This window comes from Callospermophilus lateralis, chromosome 11 (genome assembly GCF_048772815.1).
Source record: "Callospermophilus lateralis isolate mCalLat2 chromosome 11, mCalLat2.hap1, whole genome shotgun sequence".
NCBI classification, from domain to species: Eukaryota; Metazoa; Chordata; class Mammalia; order Rodentia; family Sciuridae; genus Callospermophilus; species Callospermophilus lateralis.
The window spans coordinates 42,457,354-42,476,863 of record NC_135315.1 but is presented as its reverse complement, the minus strand read 5'-3'; the positions used below and the strand labels follow the sequence as shown (position 1 = coordinate 42,476,863).

At 46.2% G+C, this 19,510-nt stretch overlaps 1 protein-coding gene across 15 annotated transcripts in view; it reads left to right on the top strand.

The window, feature by feature from the left end:
• The window catches only part of Myo18a (myosin XVIIIA), a 98,736-nt gene that overhangs the window by 21,051 nt on the left and 58,175 nt on the right, over nucleotides 1-19,510 (top strand). For 2 of the 15 annotated variants that reach the window (XM_076870897.1, XM_076870893.1), the window contains exon 1: nucleotides 14,650-14,711. The exons of 6 other annotated variants lie outside the window; for them this stretch is intronic. Coding sequence is in view for 3 of the 9 variants with exons in the window: in XM_076870902.1 (XP_076727017.1) it covers nucleotides 14,706-14,711 (6 nt within the window). In the remaining 6 variants the exon portion in view is untranslated. Of the gene's footprint in view, nucleotides 1-14,648; nucleotides 14,712-17,248; nucleotides 17,325-19,510 lie in introns of those variants that run through there. 7 more of the 15 variants (XM_076870900.1, XM_076870895.1, XM_076870894.1 and 4 more) reach the window with 6 other exon arrangements.

The window sequence follows — 19,510 nt, the reverse complement described above, 5'->3', positions numbered from 1 at the left end:
CTCAGGTGGGGCCTGCCTGCCAGATCCAGGTTCTCTGGCCTACAGCATCTACCCAGCCCCTGTAGGTGATGCACTACTGAATTTGTCACACATGTCTGTCCTCTACTCTGTGGGCCCCACAACATCTCCAGGACCTGGTACCTCTGTTAGGGACCTTTCTGGCCCCTGTACCCTTTGCCCTCTGATCTCATTTTTGCTGGCTCCTCCCTCTCATTCCCATTTCTTCAAGGAGCTGACTCACTTCCTCCTTCCCTCCCTGTGGCAAGCAGGGCAGGGCACTTCTAGTATGACTAGGAGGTTGCCTGTGGCTTTGGAGCAGGAGGGGGCTGAAGGTGAGGTGGGGAGCCTTGGCTCTGGGCCATAGGGAGATCAATGACCCTGGAGCCTTTGTGCAGTCAGGGCATGTCAGGAAGTCTTGAGGAGCACCTGTTCCATATCACACTGTGGGCTTGGTCTGTGGAGGAGAAAGGTCTAAGGTGGTCCCTGTGATTAGGGAGTCTGTACTTTCTCCAGAACTAGACAGCTGTGAAAAGCTAGATCTTGGTGTTGGGTGGCATAGGCTAGAGTCCAAACAGTGACAGCACTATCAGGCAGCATGAGACCATCATGATTCTCTGTGCCACCCAGTTTCATGCCCAGCCCCCTCACATGGAGGGGAGAATATCTGGAGATCTCAGTGGAACCTTTCAGGGCACAATGAAGTAGAAGGATCTGATCTATCTCCTTAATGAGTTCTTCCTGCTGGGGCCCTGTCTCCTACTCCTCTTCACACTGCCTCCCTCACTTGTGGATTGGTTTGATTATGGAGTTGATTACAGAAGCCCTGGCTTCAGAGTGGTAAAAGGCCTCCTCCATCACTGGGCTGGCATCTTCCACCTCGCCCTCCCCGGAGCTGTCCAGGCTGCAGCAGCTTGTGTGCCTGGCACCAGGCGCTAGGGAATCCAGCCTATGCTGAGCCTGGCACAGCCTTGCCTCCTTCTCAGTAGGCGCCTAGGTTACCTAAAGGACACAGATATGGGGTAAGGTCCCATTCCCACTCATTTGGACATGCACTGAGATCAGTAGAGGCAAGAGGGAAACTGGGCCCATGGCCTGAGAAGCCTTGGGGGAACGGCTGTGGTTTGACTTCCTGGAATTCAGTGACTAGCAAACATCCCTGTTCTCCTTAGTACTTGGCTTTGCCTGGCAGAACGGTATTGCACAGCAGCTTGAGATTCTGGCCTCAGGATTTCTGGACAGTGACAGGAGTTTCTTGTTTAGCTGGGTGGATGGGAACAGGCAGGAATGAGGCCTAGGCTTGGAGAAGGTGAAGGGTGTCAATCTGACCACCTCACCCAAAATGCCCTCACCTTCCCTTGTGGGAGGTGAACCACCCTGTACAGGCACATAGATGCCTGCCTGCATTCCTCTTTATTATTTCTTTATGGTTCCTCGCCTCCACCCATCATTTCTTGGCTTTGACCTGAGGAAGAGAATCATAGAACTGGGATCTGTGACAGGACATCCAGCTTAGGAATGGCCTGGGTGCCATGCACATACCCCCTACAGAATCTAGACCTGATTTTTCTTCTCTCTTTCCCCTCCTTCTGCCACCAGTCTTTAGTCCTTCTAAGCTGTCCTCTCACCTTCTCTGTCCAGGGGAAGGCTGGCTTCAAACCTGAGGAAATTGGCTGGCCTTGGCTTCCCCACCCAGCCCCTTTGTCTTTCAACTAGTTTTCAGGCCTCTTTTCTGTGCCTCTAAAAGAGTGACCCATCCTATAAAGGCCCCTGTACCCTCATTCCCACCCATTCTCTTCAAAATGCCCAGTCTGCAGCTCTTATTGTTGCTGTAGGAACAGATGCTTGGTAAACAGGAATTGAACGAAAGGGTTTGGTTTTGCTTATAGGAACTGCTTTCAGCTCATTTAGGAAGGAGAAGGAGATAGAAGGCAGCACAGGCAGAAAGGCCCAGAAATCAGAAGCTATGTTTAACTGTGTGTATTGTCAATATATTGTTATGAGTTGGGTCGTACGTGTACTCCAGCTGGACTGCCTGGTCCAAATTCTAACTCTGCTGTTTACTAGGTCAGTGACCTTGGGCAAGTTATTTAATTTCTTTGGGCCTCATTTTCCTTGTCTATAAAATGAGAACTATGGTAATTCTTTCCTTCTAAGATTTTTCTAAGGATTAAAGGACTCACTACATATAAAATCACTTATAACAGCCTCATAATAATGCCTCCTGAGTATGTTAGTACCCCTATTCACAGGGAATACATCCCAAGACCCTCGATGGCTGCCTAAAACTGTAGACAGTACTGAACTGTGTGAGTATCATGTTTTACCTATACATGCATATATATGAAAAAACTTAATTTATGTTAGATAAAGTAAGAGATTAACAGTAATACTGAGTAATTACAACAGTATACTGTAGTAAAAGTTATTTAAAACTGATGAATTATTTATTTTTGGAAACTTCCATTAAATATTTTTGGATTGAAACTATAGCAAGTGAAACCATAAATAAAGTGGGGGGGGGACTATCATGGTCATCATTAATCCATCTCTGATACCTTGGGAAGCATTTGGTGCCTGGTAGCATAGACCATCTGCCCATAGGAATGCCACAGGCCCTGTTCCTATTAATGACTCAGCTGTGAGTCCTTTACTCTTGTCCTCAGGCTGGTGCTTTTGCTCAATGTGTCCTTAGGGTAGAGATAGGGAAACAGGCCCAGGTTTAACTCAGGGTAGCAAATCATCCCAGAGTGGCTTTGCCCTGAGTTTCCGATCTGGTGTCTCGTTTGATGCCAGTTTTTCAAATTATGCTGCTTTTTCTGTGACTTCCCTCAGTCAAATTCTTGGCTGATGCCAATACCTTTAGAGTGCCAGGCTTCTTCCTACCTATTTGTTTTCCAGTTGGACCACCCCTCCCTCCCCGCCCCCCTATATTTTTTTTGTCATTTCATAGTTTATTCTGTTTCTTCACACCCATCTTGCTCCTGGAAACCTACCAAGGGTTAGGGTTAAGCAAGAATTGAGGTACAGAACAGAAAGACAACCTTGACCTGCCAGTTCCTGGGTCTGTCCTCTGCTCCTTCCATCATATAAATGAATTCACCTGGATTCTCCTGTTGGATTTTCTAGCCACTGTGGCAGAATCTCTCAGACTGAGTCCCTGGGATGCATGCATCCAGGTCTAGTGGAGCTTGCCTGAGCCTCCCTAGCTTGTCACAGGGTTTGGTTTATCCAGCTGGCCGAACAGGGAGGTGTCCAGTTATGGCCCTCATTGCCCCATGAAGGAACTCCTAGCATCTTGACTTTGACAAGGTTTCAGAAGTCTTATTGCCCTTGAAAGTTCAGGGTTCTGTTGGGACTTCTCTCTTTGGAGCACTAATAGCTGATGAGTCCTGCAGTGGGTGCCAGGGAAACCCTCAGGCCACTACATTCCAGATGTCTTAGCCATGCAAGGTCCAGAGACTGGAAACAAGGAACGATTGTGCAGCACTGAGGGGCTTTCTCCTGAGCCTGGGACACCAGTGGGGTGGGGGCAGGCTTCCATTCAGCCTTGCCTTTTCAGGCCTGTGGCATCTGGCTTCTGCTTTCCAGCTGGGTGTTAATTGTGACTTCAGTCCCCTCCCCCACTTCTTTTTGAGGCCTAAGAAATAAGACATGTGGGACAAGGGTCTAAGCAAATTCTGGGCAGAGATAGTAGAGAACAGCAGGTAGTCAGGGCCAACACCTAAAGGAGGCTTTGTCAAGAATGACCAGGACAAACTAGAAGGGGGAACCTCCAGACCAGACTTGTCCTACTGAACATACTGCAAAGATGGAAATGTTCTGAGGTCTGTGCTGTCCAACTCAGTAGCCATGAGTCACAAGTGGCTATTATGCACTTGAAATATGGCTAATGGGAACAGTCTTTTAAATTTGTTTTTATTTACTGAGAAGTACCTCATTGTTTTGATTTAACTTCAATTAAACAACCACCCCTGGCTGGTGGCTACCATATTGAACAGTGTGGCTACAAACAGGAAGGTTCATCTCTTTCAGTGTTCCTCTGGAGATGTTGGGCTGGTGGCATTTCCCCTTTCTCTCAGGAAGGAAGGTTTGTCCTCTGGCTATTTCTCCACTTCACCAGCTTTGGAATCCTAATGCCCCAGGGCCAACAGGTCCCTGGCAGTGTGCCACCACAACTGGGGCTTCCTCACCTTGCCAAGCACATCTTCTGCCCAGCCTGGTAACACACAGGTGCTCACATGCCCATGGGTTTGGCAGGCTACATGTGGGGGAGGAGGGCTGATAGGCAAGGCAGGGGCTTTTGTTTCTTCCTACTTCCTTGGTTCTGAGTGGGTACTTTTACTTCAAAGATTTCTAGAAATAGGCCCCAAAAGGGGTTCCAGAAGTGAATGCCCAGATCCTCAAATACTTACTGAATGTTTGGGGGAACTGAGGGACCTCTAAAGGAGCCTGACTTTGAGAATAAGCAGCATAGGTCTCCAGCTCTCACACCCAGGAAGGCCTTTGGGTACCTAATTTAAATCAGTATTGCTGACCCTTGAACTGGTTTTCCTCTATTCTTCTGTGGAAATTGAGAAGAGTTGTCATTTATACAAAAAAGAGAACAATGCTTCATTATGCTCATTCACAAATGTCTGCCAGAGGGGGTGGGATGGAATATAGTGTATGTGGAGCATTTAGTAGACTAACAAGTGACCCAAGTCTGGATGAGATTTGGGGCAGAGGTGTGAAGGGTTTTGGGAAACCATCCTCAAGGCTGGCCCTTGGCTTTGGGCCTTTAGGGAGCTTGGCAAGACAAAGACAGTTTGGAAATCCCCACTGGCCATGAGGAAATTCCTAGCAGTTGAGTCCCCAGAGAGCAGCATGCCTACTGGAGCTGCCATTCAGGTGGTCCCTACAGAAGCTGGGACCTGACTGCCTGGTCTTGGCAGAGAACAAGCTTAGGGGTCTTCGCATGGGTTCCTCGCCCAAGAGCAAACCTCGGGTGTGCCAAGTCAGGGGCCTGTGGAATGCAGGGTCTGGAGGAGTGCCTGAGGCCTAAGTCTATGACCACCTCTGGGGCAGCGATCTGTCCATGCCCACTGACCCTCCTGATTCTTTGTCCCGGACCCCTGCCCACAACAGAGATTCAAGGCGTCCCCAGAGTCTTCTTACCTGGATTCAGTTATTCATTCATTCATTTTATCCCATAAATAAGTACTTATTGAATGTAGACTACATTTAAGGATTGTTTTAGGCACTGTGGATAGGGTGATGATGAAAATGAATTGGGCGCCGAGCTCATCTCTGCCTTTTCTTGCCGCATCCCTCCGGGGTAAGAGGAGAGGCCATCTTGTCGCAGCATCCCCCACCCCCACCCTGTTTTGAGCTCCCCGGGGACGCCTCCTGTGGGCGGGGCCCGGAGGCCCGCCCGGCGGAGGTGAATTCCCGCGGCCTCGGCGGTGCCAGCAGGGGAACAAGAAGGGAGCTGCCGCCCTCTGCCGGGTTCCAGCAGCGCTGCAGGGCGGAGCATCCTAGATTCTAGGCGCATGCGCTGAGCTTGGCTCCGCCTATGCGCCGACGGACGGGCGCGGGGGACGGGGGGAAGCGCGGGCTGGGGCTGGGGCTTAGGTCTTGGGTTGACTCGGAGAGTCCCCGCCCCTGGCCCCGCTGCTCCGTTGAAGGAGCTGAATGGACCATTAGGCACTCCAGGTTTCTTCTCAACACCTCCCCTCTACCCACTTTCAGTCTTCCTTGGTCTTCTTTAAGGGGATTTGCTTTCTTCCACTTCGTGATTAACTGGTCATGTTACCCAGCTGATTTTCTTTTTCTTTTTTAAATTTCGGCCCTTCAGTGGGATGCCAATCTCTATCTACATCCTCATCCCCATCCCACCCCCACAGAGGAATTAGGATAATTTCTCCCGAGAAGGGGAACTCCTGAACTGGCATTTAAGGAACTGCCCTCTAAGTACTGTGCTGAGGAACTTCTGAAGTAGCCATCTGAGGGGGTGCACCTGTCACCATGGCAGCTGGTACCCTCCTACCAGGAAGCATAAGTGCTGTAGGCGACCCTTCTCAGGCCTGAGGGCTGAGTGCTTGAAAAGACTGCCTGCATTTTCTGTAAATAAAGAGTTCCATTAGTGACTTTTTTTTTTTTTTTAATGTTTTGTTAGTTGTCGATGGACTTTATTTTTTATATAAGGTGCTGAGAATTGAACCCAGTGTCTCACACATGTTAGGCAAGTGCTCTATCACTGAGCCACAACCCCAGCCCCCCATTAGTGACATTTTATACATTACACATTAGTAATACAAGTATTTGCAATTGGTATCCATTATGGAGACAGTGTTGGTAGAATTTTTTTTTAAGGAGTTTTGATTTACAGGGGAATTAGTGAATAAATGGAGAATTTTTTGTTGTTGTTGTTGTTAATATATTAAATAGAACTTTGGTCTCAGTGTTTTCCAAACTCTTTCCTGCTAAGCCAGCCTCCATCTTACATCCTTATTTTGCATAGTGGTGCCACATTGTCCTATCAGACTCCCAACTTTGAAATCTTGGTGTCTTTGATTCCTTCTCTCTCTCTCTCTCTCTCTCTCTCTCTCTCTATATATATATATATATATATATATATATATATATATACACACACACGCACACACACACACACACTTGTAGAGGAACACAATACCTTTATTTTATTTATTTATTTATTTTTTATGATGCTGAGGATCAAACCCAGTACCTCATATGTGCTAGGCAAGTGCTCTACTGCTGAGCTACAACTCCAGCCCCCTCTTCCCATCCTCTTGTGCCCATTTCCCCTCCTCCCCCAATGGCCACCTCATCTAGAAGATCGTTTCTCTTGCATGAACCCCTCTTTGCCATTGCCTGCTAGAACCCTAGGTAGACCCTCTTATCCTTCATCTGGCTATTACCTTGCTTTTCTCATGATCCTTCAGCTTCTAGCCTCCTTTCTTTCTCTCCACCCTTCTGTTAGATCAGCATTCCTAAAGCACAGGTTCAGTCATGCCCCTTCAGTCTGCAGAAATCTACCATGACTCCATTGTTTACAGGCAGGGAATAGCATGGAAGGGGCAGGTTTTCAGTGTCTGAATGACTTGAATCCAAATCCTGGCCCTACCAATCACTATCTGTATGATCATAAGCAATTATGTAACCTCTGTAAACTGCCATTTCTTTGCCCACAATTTTCCTTTTAATAATTATCTCTCTAGGTTTTGTCAGGAAAAGTAAGCAACACTGTGTCTATCTTCTGGCCAGTGTGCTCAGCATGTGCCTTTTTTAATTTTTTATTTCCTCCCTTAGACTGCTTACCTTGCTTTTGTCTTGGATACACCTGTTTCAGTTGCACGTTTGACAGCCCAGCTCAACTGGCTTAAAAAGAAGAAGTATATGGTCTCAAGTGTCTGAAAAGTCCAGAGGTAGAACTGGCTATAGGCTCAGCCTTATCTGGAAACTTAAACATCATGACTAGGCCCCAGGTCTGTTCTCTCTCTTTCAGCTCATCTAGGCTGAATTAGTCTTCAGACAAGTAATGGCAAGATAACTCAGCCCTAGGTTCAAGTCTTGTAGGAAAAGAAGTGTGATTCAGTAGTCCAAAAGTTTTGTTATAGGTCATTGATACTGATCGGTTCACTCATGAACCAACCCTGTAGTCTGGGAATATGATTCTCTTACTGGCGCAAATCATATGTCCGGGTAGGTCCTCAGAGGAAAACTGGGGTGCTGTTATCAGAGGATGGACAAATGTATAGCAGGCTGCAGAAAGAACTGCAGGAACAATAGCACTTGGCTCCTTGATGGGCCCTGCCTACCTTCCCAGCTTTGTCTATTGTGTTTTCTTTTTCTTTCTTTCTTTTTTTTTTTTTAAAGAGAGAGTGAGTGAGAATTTTTTAATATTTATTTTTTAGTTTTCAGCGAACACAACATCTTTGTTTGTATGTGGTGCTGAGGATCGAACCCGGGCTGCACACATGCCAGGCGAGCGCGCTACCACTTGAGCCACATCCCCAGCCCTCTTGTGTTTTCCTTTATGTGTCCTACACTTTATCCAGGCCCCCATTGGAGCATTAAGCCTGTTCTCCGTATTCTAACTATTGAAGTACATTTGCTATCTCCTCTGGAACCAAGTCTGTTTCATCTCATTTTACTCACTTTTGTATCCAGAGTCATCTCTGAGCAGGGCCCAGAACTAGGTGGGTGAAGGGGTTATAATGACACATACAACCTCTGTCTCAGGAAGCTCACAGTATAGTTGTGGGGAGACTAAAGAGCAAGCATTGTGCTTCCCCACAGTGTTCACCTCAGGGTATTACAGCCATTGATAGTTGAGTTAGTGAATGCTTCCTCTACCCTCACAGTCTCCTGTCTGGCCTGCCCTCGCTCTGCTTAGCCTTTCTGCATGCCAACGACTTTTCGCTCAACCATACTGCAAGTGGGGGAGAGCAGAGTAATTGAAGTTGTTACAGTAATTGTAGTTGTCACCCTGTAAGGGTATCCCCTTCTCCCCATTCTGTTCCACCTGCCTCATTATGTGTGCACCTTTCAGATCAGCTGGGTGAATCCAGAGGATTTTTGTTAAATACCTACTGTGTGCTTAGTGCTGGGAAATGGGATAGGATAGAAAGAAAATAGAAAATGGTTCTTGTAGGGAGGAATTGATTACAACTCAAAGCATTGGTTTATGCTCTGTAGTCCTGACATATGCATAATAAACTTCAATAGATTCAACTATATATTTGCTTAAGAAGCTATATTATTGTAGCCAAAAATTATAAAAATAGTTATTTTGTATATTTTCATTATAAATGTTATACATGGCTATACATTATGCTTTCATGCAGATACGTATTATATAAAAAAGCATAGAGGGCTGGCACTGTGGCTCAGTGGTAGAGCGTTTGCCTAGCATGTATGAGGCACTGGGTTCAATTCTCAGCACCACATTTAAATAAATGAATAAAATAAAGGTCTATCAACATCTTAAAAAAAAAAAAGCATAGGAGTCCTCCCCACTTATCCACAGGAGATACATTCTAGTGCCCACAGTGGATGCCTGAAAGAATGGCTGGTACAAAATCCTAGATGTACTGTTGTGGTTTTTTTTTCCTGTATACATGCCTATAGTAAAGTTTGATTTATAAATTAGGCACAGTAAGAAATTAGCAATAATAGATAATAAAACATAACAATTACAACAATATATTGTAGTAAAATTTATATAAATGTCTTCTCTCTTAAAATTTCACTGTTTTTCTTTTTCTTTCTTTCTTTTTTTTTTTTTTTTTTTTTTTTTGTGGTGCTAGGGATTGAACCCAGGGCTTTGTACATGTGAGGCAAGCACTCCACTAACTGAGCTATATCCCCAGCCCTCACTGTTTTTCTTAAAGGAAGCACTGTGTAGCTTCTCTTTGGCATACCTGAGTTGCTACCATCCCTACTGCTGTTCCTTGGGACCATTATTAAGTAGAATAAGGGTTCCTAGAACATAAGCACTGTGATACTGTAATAGTCATCTGATAACCAAGACAGCTACAAAACAACTAATGGTGTGTAGCATATGCAGAGTGGATATGCGGATGAAAGGATGATTCACATCCTAGGTGGGACAGAGTAGGATGGTGCAGATTTCATCATGCTGCTCAGAACTGTGTGCAATTTAAAACTTATGAATTGTTTATTTCCAGAATTTTCTATTGAATATTCCTAGAGTATTACTGATCCCAAGTAACTGAAACCACAAAAAGTGAAACTGCGGATAAAGGGAGACCATGCATGTACAAAGCCATATGTACTATACTCTCTGAGCAATTTACTGGATTTTCAGGAGTTTTTGACTATACTCTATTTTTGCCTTACATGCTGACCTAAGAATCTATCCCATATAGCAATACTCCACTGTATATAATAGTACCACACTTTATGTAATTAAGAACTACCGTGTGTGTGATGTGTTTAAGTATAAACAGTGAGTGTTGTGGTTTTTAATGACAATTTAATGGTATTAATCATTTAGTCACTCTCCACAATTTGCCAAGCCTAAGATTACATAATATTCTTTCTCTTCTTACAACAACCCCATAAAGCAGCAATATTATTATTGTTGTTGTTATGATTTCTAGTGCTGGGGACTGAACTCAAAGATGCTTTGCCACTGGGCTATATTCCTTATCCTTTTTACTCTTCATTTAGAGACAAGGTCTCCTTAAGTTGCCAAGGCTGGCCTCGAATTCCTGCCTTAGCCTCCTGAGTTGCTGGGATTACAGGTGCACATCACTGTGCCTGGCTATAGTATTGTATTATTTTTAAGTTTTTTTTTTTTTTTTTTTTTTTTTAATGGAGACTCTTAAGAAGTAGAGCAACCTTTCCTTAGATCAAACAGCAAGAAAGAAGCCAAGCTGGGATTCAGTCCCTGTTGAACACAACTGCCAGTTCCCTGCTCTTTGTACTACACTTCTTGGTGGGCCTTGAGTTTCAGGTGGGCTTCATAAGAAGATGGACCTTTAGGAATGGGGAAGGTTGGGCATTGTGGAGGCAATGGTAGAGGACAGGCTGTGGGGAAGGTGCAGGCAGGGAATGCATGGCGATCTGCCTGAGAGAGGGCAAAAGAGTGAGAGTCAGGAGAATAAAGAAGGTGAAGTGCTGAGGGGGAGTCAGATTACAAATGATGTCTGTCCTTGGAGACAGGTGAAGAGGCCTGAGAGCCCAAATGTCCCCAGAGCCATTCTTAGGTTTATTGAAGACATGGACCACACTGAGACAGTGCCCTCTTGGGGCAGCAGAGGGACTGATGGTGGCTGGGTGGGAAGGAGAGTGGGCTGCCAGGACTTACGCCTTCTGACAGAAGACCCTGCCTTTTTCACTAGGGGAAATGAAGCTGATTTAAGATGATCCCCCTACACACACACTAACCAAACGTTTCAGAAACCGAATTGACAGGAGTTAGTCATCCGAATAGAAAAAGAGGCATGATAGTAACTCATGAGACTGCAGATCAAGTGTCACCTCAGTCATTTCGAGAGCACTGCTGAATGGCAGTGGGCGTAGAAGGCCCTCAAGCAATCACAGTGGAGGGTACTAAGTCCTTGTGTGAAAGGCCCTTCACTTGCAGGAGAACCTCTGGCATCCATTTTTTCTGTTTTGGACACTCTTTTATCAGGCCTGGTTATTTGTCTTTTTAGCCTTTGGCAGAAATAGCACATTAGAAGGAACTGAGACTGCTGGACACAGGCACACTATCAGGTAAGTGACAGAGGATGGCTTGATGTCATAGAGTGTAGGGAAGAAAAGATCTAAAAAACAAATATACAGCTACAAAGGGTGCCTGGATTTCCACATATAAGCATATCAGAGGCTTCAGTTTGGCCACCAGGCCTGGGAAGCAGCTGGTGTCCTCCGGGAGAGCCTTGCAGCATTGGAGGGGCACAAGCCATGGGTTGTAGTCAGGCTGGGAAGTCAGGAGTCGTCACAGTGAGGGCAGAATTTGAGACCTTTGAGTTAAGTTCAGGTTTTTTTTTTTTAAGGTGGACACAATATCTTTATTTTATTTTTATGTGGTGCATGAGGAGTGCCTCATGCATGCTAGGCCAGCACTCTACCTCTGATCCACAACCCCAGCCCAAGTTCAGTGTGTTTTAATGAAGAAAGTAAGGAGTATTAATGAGTGTTTCCTAAACTGGGCATGGTGGTGCATGCCTGTAATGCCAGCTCCTTGGAAGGCTGAGGCAAGAGGATTTCAAGTCTGAGTCCAATCTTGGTAATTTAGTGAGACCCTGTCTCAAGATAAAATAAAAAGGCTACAAGTGTAGCTAAGAGACAGAGTGCTTACATAGCCTGTGAACATGTGTGAGGCCCTGGATTCAATTCCCAGTACCAAACTCAAGCACACACCAAAGTTTATTATTTTTATGATTGTAAATAGTGATAGATTTAGAAAGACACTTAAAATAGAAAATATTTGGTCCTTTAAAAGGAGTAGGCTTCAGTTACCTGGAAATTTTTCTTTGATGCCTTTTTTACTCCCCTTAATGATCTAGACAGAAAATAATAGTTAAAATTTAATGAAAGCTAATGTGCTGGGCAATGTTTTTAGAACGTTGTATGCACTAATTCTTTTACCCCCTAAAATAGCCCTATGTGGTAGATACTATTATTTTCCCCATTTTACAGGCAAAGAAATTGATCCACAGAGAAGTTAAGTTGTATAGTTTACTACATGGAAAAGCCAAGATTGAACCAGAAAGTCTGGCTTTGAAGGTTTTACCTTCAAAATAACTTCTGTCAGATCAGTGATTTTCAGAATTTAATATGCATTATTTGGTTAAGGATGCTGGGTCCTATATTGAGTTCTTGATTCAGTAGGTGTGGGGTGAGGCCCCAGAATTTGCATTTTTCTTTTATCTATCTATCTATCTATCTATCTATCTATCTATTTATTTATTTATTGGTACTGGGGATTGAGTCCATGGGTACTCTGCCACTGAGCTACAACCTCAGCCATTTTTTTCATTTTGAGACAAGGTCCCGCTTAAGCTGACAAGTGGAGCCTTGAAATTGCATCCTCTGCCTCATTCTCCCTAGTTGCTGAGATTACAGGCACACACCACTGCCATCACAGGGGCAGAATTTGTATTTCTAACAAGTCCCCAAGTAGTGCTCCTGCTGCTATTATGGGGACCACACTTTGAGAAGCAAAGCTCTTTTACATCCATTCCATACCTGTCTCATATTAACTGGATAAGTGTCAATATAGGCATAGTCCTTATTTTATAGATGAGGGAAATTTAAATCATCTGCCTATGGTCAAATGGCTAACTCATTCATTCATTCATTTAACAGAAGGGAACATCTGTGTTAGGAAACAGTTTTCAGCCTTGGCTGCAAATAAGAGTCACCCGGGAAGTTTTAAAAAATCATAGTGCCAGCGGGCACGGTGGTACACACCTGTAATCCCAGCGGCTCAGGAGGCTGAGACAGGAGGATCACAAGTTCAAAGCCAACCTCAGCAACTTAGTGAGGCCCTAAGCAACTCAATGAGACCCTGTCTCTAAATAAAATACAAAGTAGGGCTAGGGATGTGGCACAGTGGTTGAGTGCCCCTGAGTTCAATCCCTGGTACAAAAAAAAAAAAAAAAAAAAAAAAAATACAGTGTCTAGGCCTTCCTCCCAGATCAATTAAATCAGAAAATGGGAGGGTAAGGATGGGATCCAGGTATCAGTATTTCAGGCTCCTCAGGGTCTTTCAGTTAGCAGTTGTGATTTGCAACATTGTTCTATGTGGGCTATGGGGGTGCAGAAACCTATGACACGACACATGCCCTCAAAGGACCAGAGAACCTCCCTGGAAAGCAGAGGCACAAGCAGGTGTGCACGATAGTGTGACTAGGAAACTTGTACAGTGTCTGGTAGGTAGGTAGGAGGAGAGCTGAGTTTTGGTCCTCCAGGGTAGTGCTTACCAATAAGTTTTCCTGAAGAAAGTAATACTAGTTACAGGACCCACTGGCTCTTTGGATTGGCCAGAGGTGACAAGCCTGAGTTCCTGCCAGTCTGGTTAGGCGACAGCTCTGTCCCAGTGCTTCCTAGCACCACCTGCCCCTCTCCCTCTCCCCCCTCTTTCCCTCTTTCTCTTTCTTCTGGAGAGGAAGAGGGAGGTAATCACTTTTACTTTTTTTTCTGCAAAGCTGACAGCTTCTGAGACACACAGGCCCTGTCTTTTGGCTCCTTCCCATCCTGCTCCCAACAACCATTTCAGCCTCTTGGGGATCCCCATCCCTGATCTGGGCATCCTGTGGTGCTAACTAGAGCACAGGCCAGGATTTCTCCTGGGGGACACTTGCTCTTCACTGGCAGCCGCTGCTCATTGGCCAGATAACCACAGTTTCCTCTGTCTGCAAGGCTTAGGCCCACCCACTCGCCCCACCCACACCACCTTCCGCACAGCCGCTGGCTGTGCGTGCAGAGGTATATAGACAGAGGGAGAGTGATTGATTCCTTGCATGTCCCTGCATGTTTATTACAGTGAGACAGTGACAGTGGGCTTCAGACTGGTCTTGTGGATCCTGCTGGACTTCATAGGACTGCTGTTGGCTGCTATTTGGGCACTGTATATACTGGGCCCTGTGTGTTGTGGTGGATGGGATGTTAGTGGCTGTCTTGGCCTCTGCCGCAGTAATTAGATAGTAGGGGTAGGCCTATGATTTGTGCATTCTCAAAAACACTGCACCGGGAGTGTGTGTTCATGCATGCTGGGGTGTGTGTGCGCGTATGTGAATGCGCATGTGCTTATCTTAATCTCGGCCTGTGGGGCCGGGGGCTGCAGGTCTCAAATTCCTCTGCTATTTTTAGGGATCATATCAGCTCAGCTGTCCGAGAGTCTGAGTGTGTTTCAGAAGGAAAGTGCCACCTTCCCTGACTCTTGCCCCTCCAACACTGCCTGCCCTCCACCACTTAACCTTACTTTAAGAGCCTCCTCCTCCACCTAGGCTGCATCGTGCTCTCGCTCCGATACCCGCATACCTGGTACCCGCAGTCCTCTGGGCTCTGCTTTCTCCACTGGCTGGGCCTGGGTTGGGCAGCTGCGGCGGGAGGGGCCTGGGAGAGGGAGGAGAACAGGGGCGGGGCTGCAGCCCGTGCTATTTTGAGCCACTAACTGAGCAGCAGCGAGAGGAGACTCCTTGCTCTGGGCTGCTCCAGGCCAGGCCATGCGGGTGAGTGTCCCTCTGACCCCCCCACCCAGAAATGTCCCAGGCTCCTCATGCTGTTTTCTCAGTTAGGAAAGGAGGGGCCTTTTCTTATTTCTCCAGATGTGGCTGAAGTAGGTGGGGAGGAAGGGGTGGGGCTGCGTTGGGGCTCTTCTCTTAACCTCTTGGTAGGAAGGGCATTACCCATTTCTGGCAGCGTCAAAACCTCTCATAGTTTAGGGATATCCTGGGCCAGAATCATGACTTTGGGAGCTTTGCAGGGGTGGGTACTGTCTTCTAAACCTCAGTTTCCTGGGACTGCATCTGCTATCCCATAAGCTATGACACGCCTTCCCCACAAACCATTATAGCTTTGCATGCCTCATTCCTGGGGACCCCAGCAACCTCAGGCCTTTGGAGGTCTTGTCCCTGCTTTGGGTTGTCCATGTGACCCACTGACCCCTCTTTGTCCTGGCTAGACAGAGGAGAGGGGATTGAGGCGGGATTGAAGTTGTCAAGGATCCTTCTTCTTACTGTCTCAAAAGAGGACCCAGCATGGCCTCCTCCATTCCCCATGCCTAGGACACTTAGAAGGGGCACAGATGGCATATTGGGGATGCCCTGACTGTTTGTAAGTCTCCTTTTTAGCACAGATTACTTCAGAGAAGTAAGTTCCTTAAAAAAGCAAGTGAGAAGAGACATAGATGCCTCCCAGTCCGTCTTGTCCCCCTCCCAGCCACGGAGGGTAAGGTTTCCAGTTGAGTCAGCAGTGGGCAGTGTGTGGGCTGGCCCAAGGCGGAGGAGCCTGAGATGTGCCCATGAGCATTTGTATCTTTTTATGCCCAGGTACTGCTCCATTCTAGCCCCCAAATTGGCACTAGTGTTGAGGTGTGTATGGGCAGGGTAGGAGTGAGGCCTGGAAAGCTCTTTGCCCTGAAAGATTGATGCTTCCTGGTCTAGCTTACTACCCATCCCACCCTGCACCCCCAGGGTTACCAACTCCAGGTCCATCACAGATTCAGGGCCACACACAATGATGGCCAGACAGATGGCAAAGTGCCCTACAGAGGGGCAGTGAACATCCCCAAGGAAGGAGGCCTCTAGCAGGCCCAGCCAGCCGTTGGAGGAGGAAACCCCGGCCCTTCTGCAACTGCAGTGGCAGCAGGAAGCCATTCCAGTGCACCTGCTTCCTCCAAGCTGGGCTGGCCGGTAGTGACCGAGGGCACTGGGTTGCTTTCTGTTCTGCCGTGGGGAAGGGGAGGGCTCTGGCTACAGGCTGGACCAAAAGGGCCAGGGTGTCCCTGCCAAGCTCTTTTTCTCCTTCTTCTGTAGCTAGAAGCATGATCTTTAATTCACTCTCTGCAGAGCTTCCTCTCCTTTCAAGCAACTCTGTGTAAAGCATGTTCAGGTTATGGGTGGAGGGAGGGGCAGGCCATATATGGAAACTCTTGCTTTCTATCCAAGCTGCTGCTCTGGCAACTGATGTGTGGAAGGAGCACAGTGCAGATGAACAGGGAGGTGGGGATAGGGCTGGCTTCCTTCCTTTAGAGTGAGCCTTAGAGACTCTTGCCAGAGGACAGACCTGGGCTTGAGTCCTGGATCTGCCACTTGCTGCCATGAGGCCTTAGGCAAGTCACTTGACTTTCTGAGCCAGCCTTCTTTTGCTCAATTGTAAAGTGGAACTTCTACTGGTATGCTAAAATTGGAGTAGCTCAATATTTCAGAGGGATGTCATGAGCATCAAATGGGATAATGCATGTAGAGAGCTTGGTACATCATAAAATCCTCAAAAAAGGGAAATTGTCAGGGCTCGGGGTGTAGCTTAGTGGTAGAGCACTTGCCTACCATGCCTTGGGCCCCAAGGGCAGGGCTGGGGTTGTGGCTCAGTAGTAAAGTACTTGCTTAGCGTGTATGAGGCACTGGATTTGATCCTTAGCACCACATAAAAACAAATAAATAAAATAAAGGTATTGTGTCAAGCTGCAACTAAAAAATGTTTTTAAAAGATGAACTGAACTGTTATTGCCATGTATTGCTATTATTTCTTCACTTCTCTTTCATTTGTCCCCACCTGCCCACCTCCCATTCCTTAGATAAGTCAGGGCTAGGTCAAGACTGTCAGGGAGAGACCTCCTGAGAGCTGCCCTCTGTGTCTTAGAATAGGAGTGGAGAGAGGGAACAGGAGAATGCTGTGTTTCTTTCTCCTCAGGGTGAGAGGTCCAAAGTGTTGCCAGTTGGCAGACGGGGAGAGGCTAGCTAGTGACCCTGGCAATAGTCTCTTTCTTAGCTCCCCCTAGATTATCTCTCGGGGTTACCTGACACACTTTTTTTTTTTAGTTGTTGATGGACCTTTATTTTATCTATTTATATGTGTTGCTGAGAATCGAACCCAGTGCCTCACATGTGTGAGGCAAGCGCTCTACCACTGAGCCACGATCCCAGCCCCTGACACTCTTTTTTCCCCCGCAAGTACTGGGGATTGAACCAGGGTCTGGTGCTTGCTAGGCAAGCATTTTACCACTGAGCTACATCCCCAGCCCTTTTTATTTTTTATTTTGATACAGGATCTGCTAAATTGCCCAGGCTGGCCTTGAATTTATGATCCTCCTGTCTCAGTCTCCTGAGTTGCTGGGATTATAGGTGGGTGCCACTGTGCCTGGCTTTTCCTGCCACTCTTGAGGGTTCACAGTGTGTAGATGTTGGACTTGGACACTTAGGCCTTGATGCATCTGTCCTGCTGTGCATTCCAGACCTATGGGGCTACCCAGTGGGTGGAATTGTTCTCTGGGGTCATTTGCGCCCCCATTTCCTCCTGGAGAGGCTCAGAGTATGGCAAGTTAAGGGAGGGTTTCTGTGGTGGAGTGGAAGAGGGTAAAACAGCCTGACCCTGCTTCCTGAGTGACAGACCCCTTCTGGGGCTAAGAGTAGATGTCCCTCAGCACATTTCTTGGAGTTCTCCTCTTTGAGAACAAATGCATCTAGCTGTTATCTCCTTTGCTTTTTCTTTCTTTCTTTTTGCTGACTATTTAGTCATTTTTATAGTAAAAATGAACAATAAGTAATATATGCATAATAAAATGAATACCAAATCACTATTGTGTCCAATTCACACAATTTACAAGCTTATTATGATCACCATTCGCCTACTATTTAGGTTCTAGTTTTTTTTCAAATTTTTTTAAAAGTTGTAGATGGACACAATATCCTTCTTTCTTTATTTTTATGTAGTGCTGAGGATTGAACCCAGTGCCTCACACATGTGAGGAAAGTGCTCTACCACTGAGCTACAGCCCCAGCCCAGACCAGGTTCTAGTCTTTTTGATTGATATTATTCTATATGGAGTTTTCCATATGGTGCATTGTCCACATATCTGTCCGTTGAAATGGCAATATAGCAATATGTTGAACTGAAGCTCTATAGTTTACCTAACCATTCCCTGATTCCGGGCACTTGGGTTGTTTTCAGTTTGGAGTTGTCATATAGAGAATGCATCTACAAAAATATTTGCGTGGGTTTGTGAGTTTTCTCATTCTCTTTAGGTCAGCTCATTGGACATACATTCCTGAAGATGGGATGACTAGGCCAGAGGATGACAAATTTTGTTGCTATTGTTGTTTCACAAAGAGCTGTCACCTCCCCCTAATCCCATGGCATTGAGTTTACTATCTATTTGTTGTTGCTAAATTTAGAGATTACAACTCCCTTGTTTATACCACATCACTGAAATATTCTCTGAGGGAAGAGACTAGGTGGGAATAAGAAGTTTGGGCAGAGTGCCAGTTCCAGCACTAGCGTGCTGCAAACATTTGACAAGTGCTTGCAGAGTCCTATCTATGAGGAAATCAGTTCAGGAATGACGTCACCCAAACAGCTCATCAAGACCCATCTGTGTTGTGAATTGATACTTATTAGTTGTGGGACTCTTGGCAACTTACCCTGTTTCCTTATCTAAAAAGTAGGTGGTTGTGAGGATTTAATGAGAGGAAAGTATAAAGTGCCTACCCCTGTGCCTGGCTCATAATAAGTATTCAGTGAGTGTTGGTTCTCTTCCCTTGTCTCGACGGAAGAGACGAGAATTGCCACAGAGGGAGGAGGTGGCCAGAGCCTCTTACAGTGACAGGGTCATGGGTCATGATGGGATTTCTCTTTGCAAATCCAGAAACAACATTTGAAAAGTTGAGCGTCAGTGAGCATTGCTCTATCGACCTATGCTTTGGTTTGACCTGGATCTCCAGGACCTCAGCACTGATGGAGTCTATCCACCAGATTTTGGCTACTAACAGTGATTTAGTCCCTCTGGTGCCTGCCTAATATACCAGAAAAAGTGGGCCACCAAGGAAGCAGCACAGGTTCTTGGAATCAGGCCAATTTGGGTTCAAATCCAAGTTCTACCACTTGCTTTGCCACAGATTCTCTTCTGGAATCCTTTTCCTCATCAGTAAAATGGGAATAATAATAATTCCCATGTCATGAGACTGTTGTAAGATTCTTACTAGAAAATCTATGTTAACTATCTTTTGCAGGGCCCACATCATTGTAGGTATTCCATATTCAGAAAATAATGTTTTTGTAGGAAGTGGCTGAAATCTCTAGAGAGGGAACAGGTCAGGGAAGAGATTTCGGCTGTGGGCACACTTGCTCCAAGGAGCCATTAGTTCCCAGCTCTGGGGGCCACTATAACAGAGACATTGCCACCACCTTTGGGGCCTGAGTTCTTTACCTGTTCCTTAGTGTATGAAGAGATTCTAAGCAAGGCTTAGTTAAAAGCCAGTGATAAGGAAGAGAGGGAAAATGTCCAGACAGTTCTGCACAAGAGCCCAAGAGA